Source organism: Staurois parvus, unplaced genomic scaffold (genome assembly GCF_062004578.1).
Source record: "Staurois parvus isolate SC_StPar_1 unplaced genomic scaffold, SC_StPar_1.0 ptg000636l, whole genome shotgun sequence".
Classification (NCBI taxonomy): Eukaryota; Metazoa; Chordata; class Amphibia; order Anura; family Ranidae; genus Staurois; species Staurois parvus.
The window spans coordinates 10,653,012-10,673,351 of NW_028318432.1; the positions used below are offsets into that span (position 1 = coordinate 10,653,012).

A 20,340-nucleotide genomic window follows, 5' to 3' on the forward strand; every position below is an offset into this window, starting at 1 on the left:
AAAGATTTAATGATCACTCCACTTAGATATTAGTACATTCCTAGTCAATCCAGTATAGCTACACAAAGAGAATCCATTACATGGGCACCTTACACATTAGACCGATGTTCTATGCACTGTAAAAGAGGTTGTGCTGTATGTTAGTGATATGAATATGCAATAAATAAAATATATGGACAAATAGTGACACACTAATGTCACCTTGCAGTTTATCTGTACAAAACAGAAATTACACTTTTATAGATGACAGCCATCCTTTAACAGAGATGTAGGGTTCTGAAACACTCATGTAATTTTCTACAAAGTCTACTTTTTATAGCAAATACAATCACCTGGGTTGCATTAACAGCCTGGAATTAAACCTCATTTTGGATCAATGATCTAATTCAGGCCAGGTTATTGCATATGGAAAACTAATGAGAAAAGCATAACTATTTATTAATGTACTGTGAAAAGGACCAGGTTTGGCAGTCCATGGGCTAATTAATTTAACAAAGAACATTATCCTTTTAATGAAAAAATATCCATGGCAGCTGTATTATAGCCCTGAAACAGTAAATCTGTAAGAAAGTTTAAAGCAGTTGTGACTCTCTGAAATGAAAAATTAACAAAGTATATACTCAATAGGGTGTAGTTGCCTCAGTCCATAGCACCTAGTGTGAATATTGTCCACTTTTTTTTAAATCAATGGACTTTCCCAATGAAAACCACATTCACTGTCAGAAATTTGTTCATTCACATAAAGGTTTCCATCCTGCTCCTTTGAATTTTCCCGAAAACAAATCTCAATTTGACCCCACTAATAATTATAAAATCAAACATATATTCTGAAAACAAAAAATGTAATGCTGCTACTGACTTCAGTAGGATTACATAATTAAGTCCTAAAATAAATGGGTTTATTTTGATTTAGTAGGTGAACAGATTTGGTTGTTTTTTACTAGTTAGCAGAGCCGTATCTCAAGGAATTTTTGGAGTTTTGTTTTATTGGAATAGCCAGTCTAGTTAGACAAAAACTGACCAGTTTGTAGGCTTTTTATTGCTTTAAAGTGGTTCTAAATCGCAGACATGAAATATGAACAAAACATATCCCTCTATAGTGTGTACTTGTGTCAATCCAGAGTATTAAGTATAATTTGTTTCCTTGTTCCTCTGCTATCTACATGAGTCAATTCTGGCAAGTTTTCCTGACACCTAGAGACAAAAGGTAACAGGGGAAGGACCTCCACCACACAGTCTGTGGTTGACAGCTTCAGGTCTCTTCTAGTGTGCTGTGTGGAGGGGGTGGGTCCCTTTCCTCCAATCAACTCTCAGAGCTCTCCTCACTGAGGTATGCAGAGTGTAACTTCAGCTCTCCACCCTTTGTTTTCTGGAAGCTCAGACAAGCTTTATAAATTATGGACTTTGAACAGATGCAGAAAAGAGAGTGTTGCAGATACACATGTACAACTTACTAGGAGGATTTGTTTTATCTGTATATTACCTGAGGCTAGTCACTTCACTGGGCATATGTAAGGGTTTACAACCACTTTAAGAAGGAAGCTACACAAACAAATGAAAACATAAAATCATGCAAGCAGTGTCTTAGATAAGAACTGATCTATTGATGCCAGTTCTGCAAGGCATCACTGTACTGACCACAGTACTGACAGTGGACCTTTCATCCAAAAGAGCTTCCTGTGTGTTCAGCAACTAAGAAAATAGCTAGTACACAATTTAAAGGGGTTCCCCACTATACATTAGCTGACTCTACCCCAACCTATTCCATTCAAGAATAGGTAGCTGGATCTCAAATTCCTCGATTACACATACACAATGACAAACTCCTCATTCTGCTGTTTACATAGCTACATAAGGTTGACTAAAGACACCATTCCATCCAGTTCAACCTGGGTGTGTGTTTATGTCCCTACCATTTCCAATATCCTTGTATATTGTGTTCCCTAAAATGCTCATCTAAGTTTTTTTAAATTATCGACACTTCCCGCTGTGAAAGGGTTCCACATCCTTACCACTCTGACAGTAAAGAACCCTTTGCACAGTTTAAGGTAAAACCATTTCTCATCCAACTTCATTTATTGGCTGCGTGTCTTTCTAAGGAACCTGAGATTGAATAATTTTCTCCCTATGCTAGGATCACAATTTGGATATTTGTTTATTGAGTTCATATCTCCTCTTCAGTTCTTCTTCTCCAGGAAGAATAAGTTTAATGTTTGTAGTCATTCCTCATAACTGAGGTTCTCCACCCCCGTATTAGTTTTGTTGCTCTTCTCTGGACTTTCTCCAGATCCAGCATATCCGTCTTGAGGATTGTTGACCAGAACTGGACGGCATATTCAAGATGTGACCAAACCAAAGTTTTGGAAAGTGGTGGAATTACAGTCTTACCTCTGGAGTACATACTATACCTTTTAATGCATACTAACAGTCTGCAAGCTTTGCTTATTGCAGCTGGACACTGCATGCTATTGTTGAGTCTGTCATCTACTTAGACCCTCATACCTTTTTCCATCCTAGATTCTCCCAGTGATTCTCCCCTTAGCTATTAACTTTTTTATTTTTAGCCCCCAAGTACATTACTTTGCAATTTTCAGCAGTAAACCTAATTTCCCATGTACAGTAGTTGCCCCTCGCTTTGTTTTATCGAGGTCTTCCTGTAAAGTTTCTATTTCTTGCTGTGAAGGTATAGCCCTGCTTGGCTTTGTCCTGTCAGCAAACACTGAGATTGAACGATTTATACCGACCTCAATATCATTTATGAACAAATTAAACAGAATTGGTCCCAGGACAGAGCGTTGGGGTACCTCACTTACAACTCCAGACCATTCAGAAGATATGCTGTTTATCACCACCAACTGGATGCACTCTGGTAACCAGTTTTCTATTCAAGTACATACATTATTGTCAATGTTAACAGACCTCAATTTGTAAATTCAGCGTTTATGGGGAACTGGACTGAATGCTTTGGCAAAATCCAGATACACCACATCCACAGGCCTGCCTCTATAGAATGTTAGCAGGTTGGTCTGGCAAGAACAATCTTTCATAAATCCATGTTGGTTACTACTAATGTTGCTGTTTTCGTAAGCAGATTCTTGGATATGGCTCCTTATCCTCCACTAGATTACATACTATTGATGTTAAGCTGACTGACCTGTAGTTCCCAGGTATATATAGGTTGAATATTTGTACATTAGCTTTTCAATACCATCCAGTTACTAAGCTGTCCTTAAAAATTAGCAATAAGCTGGTTAAGTTCTTCGAGCGTTCTCTGGTGTAAGCCATCTGGTCCTGGTGATTTATTCACATTAGGTTTTTCAATTCTTTTTTGGACACTGGCTTCTGTTAGCCACAAGGGTATGTTCTGTGCAGTGTTACTAGCAATACAGTATTGTTTATTATAACCCTCCTTTTCAACTGTAAAAACTGAGGAGAAGAATGCATTTATTACAGTTGCCTTCTCCTTGTCACTTGCAACCAACTTCCCAAGTATCCTTTATGGGACCATCCTCATCCTCATATCTGAATAGAGGAGCCACTTTCCCAGTTTCACCAATTGAAATCTTTCATAAGGCCTGGACATACGAAATTGAAGCGTAAAGTTAGGAGCCAGCAACATTCCAACTCTGAACTGACATTTGCAGTTCTCATCCCTGACAAAAGCCCTAAATACAGTCCCCTTCCTTAAACAACCACATATACAGTCCAACTGCAACACTCTCCACCACATCAGTAAAATAAATAGTACCCCTTCTCCTCACAGTGGCCATATACACATTAACCCCCCTCCCAGCTATCATACTTGACTTTTGTGGGCTTTGTTGGTGGTATACCACCTTGCCATGGCTGAGCAGTAACCATAAATCACAAAGCTCCCTCTTGCAGGCTTTTCAAATTTAATGGCAGTGGAATGGGACCAAACATCCCCTGAGCTCTGTGTTTTATGGCACATCAGGATGGCTAACAGAGATTCAGTTCCAGTTTAAAATGGAAAGTTCCTTTAACTGTAAGGAAAATATCTTATCATGGTAACACAATCACTAAGAGGAGTATTAATACAACATTTGTATCACTGTTCATCCAACAAAACTGCTTGAACAATTCATTCATCAAGAATGGGGGAGCATCATATGTTCTCAGGCTAAATTACCTGCAGAATGAATGTTCATTGCAAAAAAGTGCAAGTGGAGAAAATACTGCATTAGAGCCACTAGATGGAGCTGAGAAGCATACTTATTTCCTATAACACACAGCACCCTCTAGTGGCCATAATGCGGTATTTTGCCTATTCAGAAAGCATATACATGCCATTTCAAATGAAAAGCTATGTGAATCTTTTATAAATACATCCCCGACTGTCTCTTGCAGGGATTGTGAAGAACATTAGTAGAGATTCCACAGAAAACAGCTAAATTATGAAAACAGTCAGAATTAAAAAAAAAAATAAATAAGTTTTACCAATAGTGATCTAAATCCTGAAATGATCACCATGCCATAATGGTAGTTCCAGAATTCTGTATTACCTTGAAGAAATGCAGAGAATTGAATGAATAGCCTCACCTGTTCGGTAGACAAAGTTGCCTTCAGTTTCCGATGACGAGGGAGACACGAGCTCTTCCTCAAACTCATTGGAACTAAATGACCCTGAGTGGTTTCTCTGCCTCGTCTTTTCTCTCATGGCAGCATTAGTGGCCATGACATGTCGTAAGGAGTCATTGAGATAGCGATGCAATAAACTGCTCTTGTATTTCGGAGGGGACACATAGTCTTCATTTGTACTAGCTTCTGCTCTTATCCCTGACTTGATGACTGAGCTCTCATTGTTTATCACAGTATGGTGGATGGGTTTGTCGTAGCTTTCTTCATTAGCGTGACTCCTAGGAACATTGTCTCCATCTGTAGAACAACAAAACCAAGTGTTACTGTGTCCATCTATACTAATTCTTCAGTTACCACTAAAAACAGGAAACGGAGTATAAATTCATTGAAAAACACTTGTATGCTATGTATGCTATGTTCACCCAATGAAATAATGAAGATTTGAAAAAGTGGGATCTAATCTGTTACTAGGGATGGACAGAAATTCCCACCGGGACCTTGACAAAAAGTAAAATGCCCTCAAAGGATCTAATCTTGGTTTATTCTACCCAAGACTTTAAGAACTAGAAACAATTACGGACCCCCTAATCTGTAGTAAAGCTTGCACCTTTATTAAAAAGTTGAGACACACATCACTAACTATCTCACATAAAAGCAGATGTCCACCTAATACTGCTTTTTTCACATTTCAGCTTCAGATATCAGCTAACTGAAATTTTAGAATGCTGGCACCTTTAGTTCCTAACTGTTATATCCATTATTACTGTAGAATTTGGGTGTATCTACTTTTGGCTCAGATCACAAAGTCTGCAATGGCTAGCTTAGTCTTCCAGAATATACATAAAACACAGTCTACAGCAGGGCTTAAAATTTCAGGTCCTGAGCTACATGCCAGGCCTTAGAGTTACTCGCCACCAACAAACACACACAGAGACACCTGTACACACAGACACATGTACACACAGACACATATACGTACAAACACACACACACACACGTACATGCACACACAGACACATGTACACACACACAGACACATGTACACACACACATACATGTACATACATGCAGACACATGTACAGATACACACATGTACATACACACAGACACATATACAATTGTACATGCATACACAGACACACACAAACACACACATGTACACGTACACACACACCATAAAAAGTTGCAGTACTTCGTTGTTCACTCACAGATCCGGGTACTGCACTCCAGGGGGAGGCAGAGAGCACAGCACACACTCCTTCCTTTGCTTTCATAGCGCTCAGCTATTGAGCAGTCTGACGGCTCCCAGTGACAATGACAGATCTGGCCTGAGCTCCGAGCCTGCTCAGCAAGACAGCCCTGGGGGACACACTCGCCCCCACCATAAGTTCCACTCCCCATTGGCGAGCACGCAAGTGGAAATTTCAAGCCCTGGTCTACAGTGTTGCAATAGTAATAAAGAGGGAAGATTTTTCTTTGCAGATTAAAACTGAAAAGCATTTCAAGAAATATTTTCACTTCTAAGCTGTCCATGGATTACTCAGTTTTTTCAATCAACTGGCAGGCTGATAAAAAAAACTGAACGAATTGCCCGACCCACACAAACTAGATTGTTGCTGAAATTCTCCCTGCTGTGCTATTGTATTCTGACAGCCGGGACTCCTCCTCTGTCAGAATACACTGATCAGTGCTGCAGCCTACTGACTGCAGCACTGACTGAGGAAAATTTTCCAACAATGAAACAGCCATGGATATGCTGAAAATTTAGATCCATCTATATGACCAGAATTTACAAGTGATAACAGGTCATATCAAATGGTTCAAAGAAATTAGTACCTGGATTAGTCTCATTATGCCTGCAAGTCTAGTACTCCGAAATTGGTCAAATACATTATGTTTGTAAAGGGCCTGCAATGTTTTTCTATAAAATTACTTGTATGGAAGTAAATACTTTTACTTCCCTGCTGTCTACTTTAATTAAAAAATTTTTAAAAAAATGAAAACCATAAAAAAACACTATGGAATTTATTCAATAACATCAATCAATCAGAATTTGTCATATACTAGGTAGCCAACATTTAATTTTGATTAGCTACTATGTACTTAGGGCTTAGTACTTAAGAAATAAAACAGGCTTTTAGCAATATATATATATATATATATATATATATATATATATGTGTGTGTGTGTGTGTGTGTGTGTTTGTTGTACCATTCTTTTTTACAAAGTAAAGTTTTCCTTAAAGTAAACCTTTAGGGGTAACAGGAGTGATGAAGTGAGGCCTATAAACTTGTGCTTTATTCTTCTGATTGATCTCTGTGTTCCTCTAGGGACCCTTTTATTCTAGGCGCAGGCCTCTTTCCAAGCAAAGATTAAACTCCACCCCTCCCAATTTTAAACCCCACCTCCATACTTCAACTGTCAAATGCCAGAGTCTCTACAGTTCACTGATGTTCTGGCATTTGACAGCTAAATGACAAGGTCTTCTGCATAGCCTGTGCTTAGGATCCAAGGGGCTTTATGGAGACACAGAGATGGATTTGCAGTCTGGTACTTGCATGAACCACAAGGTGCCTACACTTCAAATACATTGTTACTTTAGGCATTTTTTTTTTGTCACGACAGGTGCACTTTAAAGATTGCTCACAGTAGGTGCAGTGGAATCTTCTTTAATATCCGATGTGGTTTATTTTCTTTTTCTCCCTCCTAACACTCTTCCTCAATGAACACGAGAGCTTGCAGGCGATGAACAGTGAATCCCGTCAGTTTATTTTTGTAAACTGAGTGTAAAGGGGAAGAACGGGTCACGCGTTTAAGAGGAACTGGATTGTCGGAATAGGCACCATAAATAAACATATGCATTTCAAACATGGTAAGATCGTGCCCTCTTACCCAATATAGTGTGTATTCTTGTGTTTCAACCTTCATTTCTCTACCAATAAACATTCCCCACTGGCTCAGTCCAGCAGTTTTTCCTCTACTGATATGTAACCTATTCTTTACAGGAATAATCCTCCTTTTCTTAGAAAGTCTGGCCAGCATCCAATATAAACAGATACGTCGTGTATGGGCTGCCACTGTGTACACGGCATGGAAGGAATTAGGTATCAAGTCTTGTTTCTTTTGTATGACTTCAAGATCCTCACATTTATACTACTGCTGTTCTGCCTCAACGCACCCAAATACAAAATGAAGTGACTAATTTTGTCAAAGATAATCTATTCTAAAAACTGAATGCAGTTAATGCATGTAATTATAGTATTTAGCGTTACTAAATCCTTTTCAATTCACATTCCTCTAATTATAATTTTCCCATCATTTACATGCCATCCAGCTATCCATGCGTCCAACTGAGGTTGGCAGAAACTATAACCCTGCTGGGGTGTTTACAAGAAGATAGAACCAAACCACCCCTTTGTATGTAGTTTAACTTGAAGAGTTCCTAAAATGCACTCCCAAAGAATGGGTGCTTCCAACGGTCAGCCTTTATTGTCTACAATAAGAAGCTACCTGCAGAGAAGCAATCAGTATTTAGCTGTCCCGCTGAAAGTGCCGACAAACTCTGCTTGTTGCATCATTAAAGCTGGCCATACCCTAGTAAATTTTAAAATGAACATTCATATGAAAATTTGTACAAAATTAGACAATTTGCCAAATGTTCTTCAAAATTTAGTTTGATTTAATATTCAATGTTGGAATGAATGTACTTTACCAAAAGAAAACCACAAACACTGTTAGAAATTTGTTGGTTTCCCCCTCCCTTCCCTGGATGTTCCACTACAAAAAATTGCAAAAACTAAGACCGCACATGAAGTGTTTCATTTTAGCCATGTTAAGACTAATATTCTCTGGTATTTCCACAATTGTAAGACTTACAAATGCATTCTTATGATTCAATGTGACTAATGAAACCAGATACCTACATACATGTTGTTTTTTTAATACTAGATTTGTGTATATATGATGTGCCTTAAACATACTATACCTTTACCATGTACGTTTTTCAATAAAAAAAGAATTAAAGAAGAAAAAGTTTTAGCTCAAGAAAAATATTCTATCCTGCTCCTCCTTCTTTTGTCATTTTGGTCGAAAACGAATGTTGATTTTACCCAACTAACGATTAGGAAATCTATTGAAGGTTCTTAAAATGAAAAATTTGGAACAAAATTCTAGCAGTGTGCAAACTGGTTAAGCTATCTTAGTATTGGAAGCCTGGTCCCCTTTTCTGCTCTGTGGGAGTGTTGTGGCTGAAGCATTTTTTTTAGCAATGCTTGGGTCTTCAAACAAGCAGATTGTGAATTTTATTTTTTTTCTAAATAGAAACAACAGTTAGTTTAAATATTTAAATAGAGAACAGTTGCTGCAACTCCTCCAGTATCCATGGCTATAGCTTGTCCGAACCTCTGTCATTCACTTTCTGGACAGCTTGGCCTGCATGCGAATAAGAGGATAAGTTGTAAAGAAGCTTTTTTTTCTCAGACAGAATTCCCTATGGGTATCCAAATAGTAAACTGATAATCATCAAAGGACGTCTCTGCTAAAAAAAATTGTGGTGGTACCATTGCCTACCTCCCCTTCCGAAAATACTGTTTTCCCAGTTGTTATGCAAATCCAGTACTTTCTGGATCACTGAAATATAACAAGCATTCATAGTCGGAAGTCATGACTTCACATTTTAAAAATGACATTTCATTAAAGGGACAGTGCCATTCAAATTATTAATTGCACTTTATCTTCGCGTGTCATGAAAACATGGTTGACGTTCTGATGTTCTCACTGGCCATTCAGCTGCCACCTTTTACAAGTGACGATGGTGGTGCAGGCATGCAGGATAAGCAACTCCAATGTTCAACAGGAAGCATGGGCGCTTTTTACTGCATGGCTTAGTGTAGTAATTCTAAAGGTAACTTCAGTACAAACACGAGAGAGAGAGGTGGTGCTGCAGTCAAAAAGCCAATGTCAGATGGAAGCAGATAAGTGGATGCAAGACCGTCTGCCGCACAACTGTTGTAACTTGATTCCATATAATCTGATCTGCACACCAGAAAGCTGCAGTTAAAGTTTTCCTTTAGACCATTCACAGAGATAAAAGTCTAACAAACAAGTTAATGAGTTTCATCCCAACAGGGCCCTAGTCAAAACTGTGGATGGTCTAATAAAGGAAAATTTGACTGTAACTTTCTGGTGTGCCAATCAACGTACATGAACTTCAGTAAGAAGTCTCTCCACTTTCACCCTACAACTGACCTCACCTATCTATGAACTGCATGAACAAAGTGCCCAAGACACAATATAAAGGTAGATGAACAAACCTTCAGAGCAGGAGTCTTCACTGCTGATACTTAACCGCTCAGCATTCCCTTGTACATATTTGTTATATAGCTTTATCCGCAATGCCCAGCTCAGATCTGGTTGTCTCACAGTGTTTTTGAGGCGACGTCTTGCATTTGCAAACCAGTTTGACACCTGAAAATTAGAAAATAATTTTATCTTATTATATTGCTTCCAGTTTATCAGTAAGTACTGTAAAAAGTGATCGATCACATGTGTACATTGATTGCAAATAAACAAAAACCATAATCTTAGCGACCAACTTAATGGTTTCTCCATAGCATTTTCTCCTGGCTAACAGAATCTGTCCAGCCATAAAAATAATAATAAAAATATTTATAATAATATTATTAAAATATCTTTACTGAAATTAACAATAATTGCTTTAAAATAAAGGAAAGACAAAAATACAGCATTCATAAACATGGTTTGAAGAAAACTAATGTGTAGTTGCTGTACAATATATTTGTTTTCAGTACCAAAAACCGAGTGCTATTAGTTCTTAGCTTTGGACACGTGGCACCAAAAACAAGTAAAAATTGAGTGTTTGGCCACATGTCCCTGACTCCTGAACTTAAAGTGAACCTTTACATTGTCCATGGCTTAGCAACAGCTTCAGTTAAAGTGGAATTACAGTCTGTTGTACCTTCCCCCCTGCCATGTGACGTTTGGGAGCTCCCATGCCACCAATAACCTCTTCATCCAGTCTTATTTCAGGTTAGGCATCCTTGACCTTCTTGACTGGCCAGCCCAGGATAATGTAACTTCTGTACATGCACACACATCCCAGCATCAAGTCATGCCATGGCCTGCACATACAGAGCTTCTTATGCAAAAAAAAAGCCTACTGCCAGCAATTTTTCTCAGGCGATAGCTTTACCTTAGCCTTCCACCTCATCTACTCACAGTTCCTATGCTCCCCCACCACTCCATTCAAGCACCTGGTACTTCTGAGCATGGAGTAACATGTGTCTCATTTCCCCTCCTCCCATGTGATAGCGCTGGCGCTTGGTGATTGACCAAGCACTATCACATGGGGAAAAGTCCATAACTAGGTTAACTGATATCTGAAGCCGTTAGAAGAAAATGTAGTTCTTGGAAAGAAAGCTAACCACTCACCCCAAGAGCTCAGCACACACACTGTACAGAGATTTGTAACAGTAGCATAAGAAATATAATATTTATTATTATTATAATACAGGATTTACAGTTGCAAGAAAAAGTATGTGAACCCCTTGGGATTACGTGGAGTTTTGCATGAATTGGGCATAAAATGTGCTCTGAACGTCATCTAAGTCACAACAATAGAAGAACACAGTCTGCTGAACATAATACTACACAAACATTAGATGTTGCCATGGTTTAATTGCACATAACATGTAAACATTCACAGTGCAGAGAGGAAAAAGTATGTGAGGCCCTAGCTTAATGACTTCTCCCAGAGCTAATTGGAGCCAGGAGTGAGCCAACCTTGACTAAAAATAGTGTGATGATATTGGATGTGTTGCTGACAGCTGTCCTGCCCTTAAAAAACACACACCTGTTTTGGGTTTACTGGTTTCAAGAAGCACTGTCTGATGTGAACCATGCCTCACAGAAAAGAGCTCTCAGAAGACCTACGATCAAGAATTGTTGACTTGCAAGAAGCTGGAAAGGGTTACAAAAGTATCTCCAAAAGCCTTGATGTTCATGTGTCCATGGTAAGACAGACTGTCTACAAATGGAGAAAGTTTAGCACTGTTGCTACTCTCCCTAGGCGTGGTCGTCCTGTAAAAATGACTGCAAGAGCACAGTACAGAATGCTGCATGAGGTAAAGAAGAATCCCAGAGTGTCAGCTAAAGACCTACAGAAATCTCTGGCACATGCTAACATTTTTGTTGACACATCTACAATAAGGAAAACACTAAACAAGAATGGAGTACATGGGAGGACACCACGGAGGAAGCCATTGCTGTCCAAAAAGAATATTGCAGCACGTTTGAAGTTTGCAAAAGAGCACCTGGATGTTCCACAGCACTACTGGCAAAATATACTGTGGACAGATGAAACCAAGATTGAGTTGTTTGGGAAGAACACACAACACTATGTGTGAAGAAAAAAAGACACAGCACACCAACATCAAAACCTCATCCCCACTGTAAGACATGGTGGAGGGAGCATCATGGTTTGGGGCTGCTTTGCTGCCTCAGGGCCTGGACGGATTGTTGTCATTGATGGGAAAATGAATTCCAGAGTTTATCAAGACATTTTGCAGGAAAACGTACGACCATCTGTCCGCCAACTGAAGCTCTGCAGAGGATGGGTGATGCAACAGGACAATGACCCAAAGCATACAAGTAATTCAACAAAACAATGGCTGCAGCAGCACAGAATACGCCTTCTGGAGTGGCCCAGTCAGAGTCCTGACCGCAACCCGATTGAAATGCTGTGGCATGACCTTAAGAGAGCGATTCACACCAGACATCCCAAGAATATTGCTACACTGAAACAGTTTTGTGAAGAGGAGTGGTCCAAAATTACTCCAGATCGTTGTGCAGGTCTGATCTGCAACTACAGGAAACGTTTGGTTGAGGTTATTGCTGCCAAAGGAGGGTCAACCAGTTATTAAGTCCAAAGGTTCACATACTTTTTCCTCCCTGCACTGTGAATGTTTACATGTTATCTGCAATTAAACCATGGCAACATCTAATGTTTGTGTAGTATTATGTTCAGCAGACTGTGTTCTTCTATTGTTGTGACTTAGATGACGTTCAGAGCACATTTTATGCCCAATTCATGCAAAACTCCACGTAATCCCAAGGAGTTCACATACTTTTTCTTGCAACTGTATATAGTGCCAACATCTTGTGCAGCACTTTATAACATGAGGGCGGACAGTACAGTTACAATACAATTTAATATTTGTAAAATCAAAGGGCCCTTCTCGTCAGAGCTTACAATCTAAAAGATTATTATTGCTACAACAATACAAGGACTTGTATATATTATATATATATTACTACTAGTAGTATGTGTAGCAGCCTATACTGAATATAATTTTAGGTCTAGGTCTTGTGCACTTAGCAGGTCTTAATACAAGTGAATGTGTTACAAGAATACTTATCAGTTCCTTTAAACTGGGTCCAGTCAAAGAAAGTGCTAAATTCTACCAACAGCAGGAAAACCCCTAAAAATCTCAGCCTTGTCCTGGCCCGCATGCTGATTCCATATATTCCTGTTTCCGCTACATCTGTATCTAGTCTGGATGTTTTACACCATATTGATTAAATTAGGTTTGGATTTACAAAGCCAATAAATTGTGCCTTAAAACATTCACTTAGTAGCGACATCTTCTCGGCTCTAAGTCCCAGTACAAAAGACTTGTCAGGAAAAGCAACTAATTCTGCATGACATGGACTGTCTTATAAGGACCTATATGTTAAATAAGAGTTAAAGAGACCATATTGTCAGACCACTCATATCAACAAAAATATTCCAATAAAATGATATGTGCATTTAATGTATTCTAAGCATGTCGTTTATAGTAATCATCAATATACAGTATCATTTAATTACGTTTTTGAATTCAAGTAATCCAAACATCTGAATCCCTGTACAGCAGAGCTCGGAATGGGAGAGACAGAAGCAACACAAGAAGCCAGTCAGCTGTGCTGCAATGAAAGAACATTCTGATAGGAATAGAGAACAGAGTAACATGGAGAGGAGCTCATCGGCTGGTTCGCTTTCACTGTTGGGACATGGTGTGTTACTGGGTTGATGCTTGTGTTATTATTATACAGGATTTACATAATGCCAACAGTTTGTTCAGTGATTTACAATATAAAGGGAGACAATACAGAAAAAATACAGTTCAATACAAGACTGATAGGAGGGCCCTGATCCTTGGAGCTTACAATCTAAGAGGAAGGGGCTGGTGGTACAAAAGGTAATAACTGTGGGGGATGGACTGGTAGACGCAACAGAAGATTCCATTATTAGCTGAGGGCAGGATAGGCTTCCCTGAAGAATTAGGCTTTCAGATATCGCCTAAAAGCCGGCACAGTAGGCAATAGTCTGATAGATTGGGGAAGAGAGTTCCAGAGGATGGGGGAGGCTCTGGAGAAGTCCTGAAGATGAGCATTGGAGGAGGAGACAAGGAAGCTAGAGAGCAGGAGGTTGTGCGAGGAGCGGAGAGACGATGTGGGTGTTATTTGGTGACCAGATTGGTGATGTCATTTGGGGCAGAGTTATAAATGGTTTTATATGTGATTGTTAATGTATTGAATGTTATTTGTTGGGCAATCGGAAGCCAGTGGAGGGATTTCCAGAGAGGGATGGCAGATATGGAACGGTTAGTAAGGTGGATGGATTGTGTTACTGAAGTACAGCAGTGGCAAAATCCTCCTGTGCCAGGCATTGCAAATCTCACAACTGGATGGACAGACATACCACGTCGGTAGGTAAAACTGCTCACTTATATATTTGCCTTGATTTAAAGGAGAGTGCCAACACAGACATTGATACATTTCCACCGAAGGAAGACAATCCAGTAGCTAGAACTAGTTAAAGTATATGTAAACCCTCACCTCAGTTTAAAATAGAATTGAAATACAATATGTATGTATATATATATATATATCTATCTCAATTATAAATTACTTTTTTTTTTTTTTTTTTAATGATCACATACCCTTTGTTCTCAGCTGCATAAAGGGCATAGAGAGCTAGGGGTGGAGAAGCAGCAGTACACTTATCTTCCCAATGAATGGCTGCGCATGTCAGAAAAAGTATGATCACTGGAGGACAGGCAGGTTTTGCTCTCACACCTAGTGTGGTCAGTCTGAAATAGGAAAGCGGGGGGACTGGCAGAAACACTGGGTATTTCACACACAGGGAGCAATACAAAGAACAGGATACTTTTTAACACAAGTACATGGTACAGCAGGTACATATCAGGAATATGAAATATTGCGGTAACATATTCTTTAGAATACGAGATTGCCCAGGGGCTTACTGGGTTACATGGATTGCAGAAATGGTGCAGGGCCTCATTACTGTACTGAATACGATAGTGTTTGCTCACTACTCTGCATCCACAAAACACAGCAGCAGTGTTGAGTCTCACACAGGCTTTTGTTTTCTTGCTAAAGGCTTTCTATACTATGTTTATTCCAAAAAATCCATCCACAAAAAAAAAAAAAGCAAACATAAAATAATGTTCACACGGTAATGTGTTACTAAATTCTATGTTCTATTCAGGGGCGGACTGACAACTCATAGGGCCCCCGGGCAATAGGGGATCATGGGGCCTCTGTGTCCTTGCCCAAACTCAAAAAAGCCTATGAAAAAGGTACCAGGGGCATCTCATGGGGCCCCCTACTGACCCCGGGCCCTCGGGCAGTGCCCGTGTTTCAAAATGGTCAGTCCACCCCTGGTTCTATTTTAATTTTAATAGAGAGCGTACTGTTGCACATTATACTGGTTACATTGTTAAAATAGATCAGGAGCACACATAATAAATGTAAAGGATCTCAGGATGCCCACCTCTTTGAAGTCAGAAAGGATGCTTAAGAGAAGCCATATATTGAAATCTAGTATTACTTTTCACAAATGTTTACAGTGCAGCTACATTGTCCCTGTACACTTTACATTGTGGAGTTCCATGTGGTGCCAGGATTGAGCTGATACTTCAGAGTAAGCCACATCAGAGCCACATCCATAACAGGTAAACGTGGCATGTATAGTATAAACTAGTCCTAACAGGAAACCGAAGGAGAAGCCAAGACATCACCGCCACCTACTCCCTGCTCCATCTTTTAAGGTCATATGAAATAGCTTGCTTTTGAAATGGAACAAAAGAGAATGTTCTGGTAAAGGCGGAGAAGGAACAGAAAACGTAGTTGTATAAACAGTGTTTATTATGTTGCTATATAAAACAGAACCAAGCCAGACTACTTGCCCACAACAACAAAAGCACTACCCACAAGGACCAATCAAAAACACAAAGATTTCGTTTTTACTACTTGCTAAGTCCCCGTGATATATGAAGTGCTCCACCTCTCTGGGTGGTTGAGGATAATCTTCAGATGGTGTGGCAAGCTAACATTTAACTCCCAGGGCAGAATTCTTGGCTTATTGTTGGCCAGAAGAAAGTTGGGCACCAGTCACTTTAATCTTTTTACGATTTTATTTGCTCACTAAAGCCTGGAGAGAGGATTAGGGACACAGGATACCCAAACAATCGACCAAATATAGCTCAGGTCATCTAGTAGCAGTTAATGTTGCAATTGGCCCTTTAACAGTATGTAGGCGGGTGCAGTCGTTTTTCTCTACTGTAGGTGGCCTTGCTGTTAGAGAGGAAGTCAAGAGGAACATGGTTCCTCTACTTGAAAATGAAGATTAGGAAAGCCAGCTCATCTTCCTGATTGATTGGCTGTGACTAAGACTGATTGGCAAAATGCGAAAGCTATTTTGTCTGTACATCTTACTCGCTTAATAAAGTTAATCGATCTGAAAGACGAGTAGCCGGCTCTCCTAATCTTCATTTTCAAGTTGTGCTTATGTTGGTAGAACACACAAAGCCAAAGCAGCGCCAGTGCACCTATGTAGGAAATATATCTGGGCATAGCACCTTTTTTTTTATGGTTTCCTGGATCACTGGGGAAGCTGATTGAATACTGCCATTCAATGTGACCCTGGTAGCCATCTTGGGTCAGGCAGAGCCTATTTAAGGCCTGGCTCTCAGGCTTTGCGTGCATTTCGTGTGTGGGTAGGGTAGTGTAGGGACAGGTCACCTGTCTGACAAGAACAGCGATTAGTGTCAGGGAGAGGTTCTAGACAGGTAGGGAAAGGATAGGGACCTGCCATCTTTTCTGGAGACCTCTCCATTTGGGCATGGACTGGCCAGGCCACATTCCGCCCCTCAAAACAGGCAATGTTGACGCACCCAAGACCTGCTCTCCTACACATCGCTGTTGCATTCTGTGAGTATTCCAGTTCAAGTGCCTTCCCACCGTGCTTGTTGTGAATTGCAAACTTGAACTTTAATACAAGCAGCCCAGCAAGAGCAGTGCCCATCTGTTGGTGAAGGTCAATGAATCTTCTTCTTATTCTAGATAGATTCTAGGCCCCTACCCCTATGCACAGATGACAAGGGGGCACTCTTTATGTCTGGAGGAAAAGAAATTGAATCTCCAAACACAGAAAGGTTTCTTTACAGTGAGAGCTGTGAAAATGTGGAATAGACTCCATCAAGGGTTGGTTCTGGCCAGCTCAGTGGATTGCTTCAAAAAAGGCCTGGATTCTTTCCTAGATACACAGAATATAACTGGATACTAACATTTATAGGTAAAGTTGATAAAGGAAATATCTGATTGACTCTCGGGGGATCAGGAAGGATTTTTGCCTTCCTCTGGATCAACTGTATGATTAGAACTTTTTTTTTTTAATGGTTGAACTGTATGGACTTTTGTCTTTTTTCAGCCAGACTAACTATGTAACCTGGAGGTGTTCTGTAGAGAGAATGTGTATAGATCGCCTCCCAGAAACATCATTTTCTTCTTGTGTGATTTCAGGCATCCCCTGCAGCAAAAATGTAATTTTTGGTGAGATACTCCCAATAGGAATTCAAGTCTAAAGGGATGCAGACCCTGCCACTTTTCTTGTTAGAGCCCTGCAAGTGCAGCAGCAGATTGACAATTATGAATCCAATCCCATTAGATTCACTTTCAACATGCAGACAAACAAACAACTCTTTCTTCAGAATAACACAAGGTAGGACTCTGCAACAAAGTTTGTTAAATTCCCTGCAATGTACACAGATCACAGATGGGACGTTTTTTTTCTCAACAAAAGTTACTAACTATGTAACTATGCAATCAGTTTTAGGTATCTTACTTGATGAGCAGTGGGATCTTCTTGCAGTGTCCAGTCTAGCAGATCATATCCAGCTTTTGCCTGGACAGTCTTCAGTACAGAAAACTTCTCCAAGGATGCTCCATACAGGCAGCCATCTTCTGGTCTGTCTCTCTGGATATGTCCACCAGCAGGGCTACTGAACTCCGAGAGACCTTATCACAAGCCAATGAATAGGGCAAGACCCAGGAGGAGAGAAATCCTGGTCTTACACCTGTATAATTTTGTTAAAACATTTGGACCCGAAAGTACAAAAATCACTTGTCCAACCTTTTGATGGTGCTGATCTACCTGGACTGTTAAAGGAAGGCACAACTGAGCATTAAAGTGACACTGTTTTTGCCAGGAAAAAATCCCCAAATCAGTTTAATGCCAAAGAAGAGGTATTATTGAAAAGGTATTATACTTACCTCTCAGGTGACTGGTGTCTTCCATCTTTGATCTATTGAAGTGGTACGATCTCCAGTCAGAATTTTCAACATTTAACAGTTTTGGGAGTGTGGAATGTCAGCATCCCCCACCATGCATTGTGGCTCCATCTGCTGATGAATATATCACTATTATGCCTTGTATTGACATAGGGACCAGATGATGGAGCCACAGTGTGCAGCAGGGGACACAAGAATTTGACACTTAGGTTCATACACATGGGTGGCCAAGAGGCTGTAAAAGCAGATAGTTGAGCCAAAGTTTTACCACTCCCTGGCCATCCACCTAAACACACAACTGTACCCATGCTGCAGCAACAATTAAATGATATGCTGCATTCGACATGCAATACCACTGCAAAAAGCAACCCATTCAAATTAATGGAGCCGCGCTGCAACCACATGCAATGCAAGTGGTTGAGGTGTGGTGGGTTGACATTTTGATAGTTAAAGCAGGTGGCGAGGAGGCGACACATCTTTTCTCCACCGCCTATAAAATAAGAAACAATCTACCGCATGTATGAATAAGCCCTTATAATGCTGGAGATGTTCAGTGCTTTTCATTGCTTTTTTTTTTAGTGGTCACATACAATTCAATTTTTTTCATCCGAATTGGACAGATAGCTTTACCTACAAAAGGGGCTAGTATGAAGTGATCTAGCTGGACTTAATTTTCTAACTAAAGTGCCACTTTAAAGTGGTTGTACACTCTCACATATACCCAGTGAATTGACTGACCTCAGGTAATACACAGAGATGAAACAAATCCTCCTACATAAGTTGTACCTGTCTATCTACAGCCATCTTTCCCCTACATCCACCCAAAGTGTAGAATGTACACAGGATATCTCAGCTCTGAAAAGCAGGGGGAAGAGAGTGGACGTTACATCAGTGAGGAGAGCTCTGAGAGCTGATTGGAGGGAAGAGACACACCCCCTTCACACAGCACACAAGAACTGAGCTGAAACTGTCAGTCATAGGCTGTGCCCTCCCCTGTCACCTTTTTTCTTTTGGTGTCAGGAAAACTCTTAGAAGTGACTCATGCTTATAGCAGGGGAACGAGGCAGCTGACAGAAATGACACTTAGTGCTCTGGATTGAGACAAGTACTCACTATAGAGGGAAATGCTTTGTTCATATTTCACGTCTAAGGTTTACAACCTTTAAGCTTTGACAAAAACCTGGAAGCTGATTGGTTTCTGTGCAGAGCTGCACCAGATTTGGCGCCATGCAGTTTTAGTAAATCAACCCCAGTTTGTCCATCTCCTCCTTTTTTTGGTTTGTAAATCTGGCTGTATGCTGTTTGAGTTTTGGACAATTCCTGATCATTGAGTGGGCCTTTCTGACTCAGTGATTGACCATGATGCCCAACAAGTGAAAAATTGAAGGAGCCAGGAGGAAAATCGTTGATCAAACAGTAGCTGCATCCAATCAGATGCAGCCAGTGTGCCGGTATTTTGACAGCCAGAAGTCAGAATACAATAGCCGCATTGGGAGGTTCACCCATCCATGCTGTGTTGTGTAGACTGAGAAGTCTATTACATTTTTTGTCCTTCAGCCCATGGGCTATAAGAAAGTGGAATTAGTTGTCTCTCCAGAATAGAAGTTTGCAAGGCACGGAAATAAACAAGTACACAAACAGATATAATAAAATAGCATTGGTTAATAAAATGTGTTTTGGCTATTTAGTACATCATACTAGTCTTTTATCCGCCATCTTCCTTTGGAAACATTTTAAGAGATTTATCCAGCACTCCTGTCATTCTCACTCCACAGCCCTACTACTTGTTTGGATTACTTAGAATTGACAAGTCCCTTAAGAGATATCAGCGGAGAGGGATGCCTTGGAAGACCTCCATGTTTTAATGCACCACGGAGAGAGGCTTCCCTCCAAATGTTTCAGCTGATATATTGCTCATGTGATGTCTGTAGGATTTACTGTGACACACAACAACATGGCAAGATTAGTTTAATGCTGGTCTGCATATTCCAGCCGTGCCAAAAAAAGTCCTAAAGTCTCAAAAAATAATAACTGGAATGAAAACAAAAAGTTTCTGCACGTGATCAGATTATGTATTCCCATTCGG

General features: G+C 40.1%; 1 protein-coding gene across 6 annotated transcripts in view; it reads right to left on the reverse strand.

Annotated features, from left to right (window-relative positions):
- The window catches only part of MKX (mohawk homeobox), a 169,966-nt gene that overhangs the window by 84,646 nt on the left and 64,980 nt on the right, over positions 1-20,340 (reverse strand). For all 6 annotated transcript variants that reach the window (XM_089693818.1, XM_089693816.1, XM_089693819.1 and 3 more), the window contains exons 4-5: positions 9,914-10,067; positions 4,561-4,896 (exon numbers count right to left, since the gene is read on the reverse strand). In XM_089693818.1, the coding sequence (XP_089549944.1) occupies positions 4,561-4,896; positions 9,914-10,067 (490 nt within the window). The remainder of the gene's footprint in view (positions 1-4,560; positions 4,897-9,913; positions 10,068-20,340) is intronic.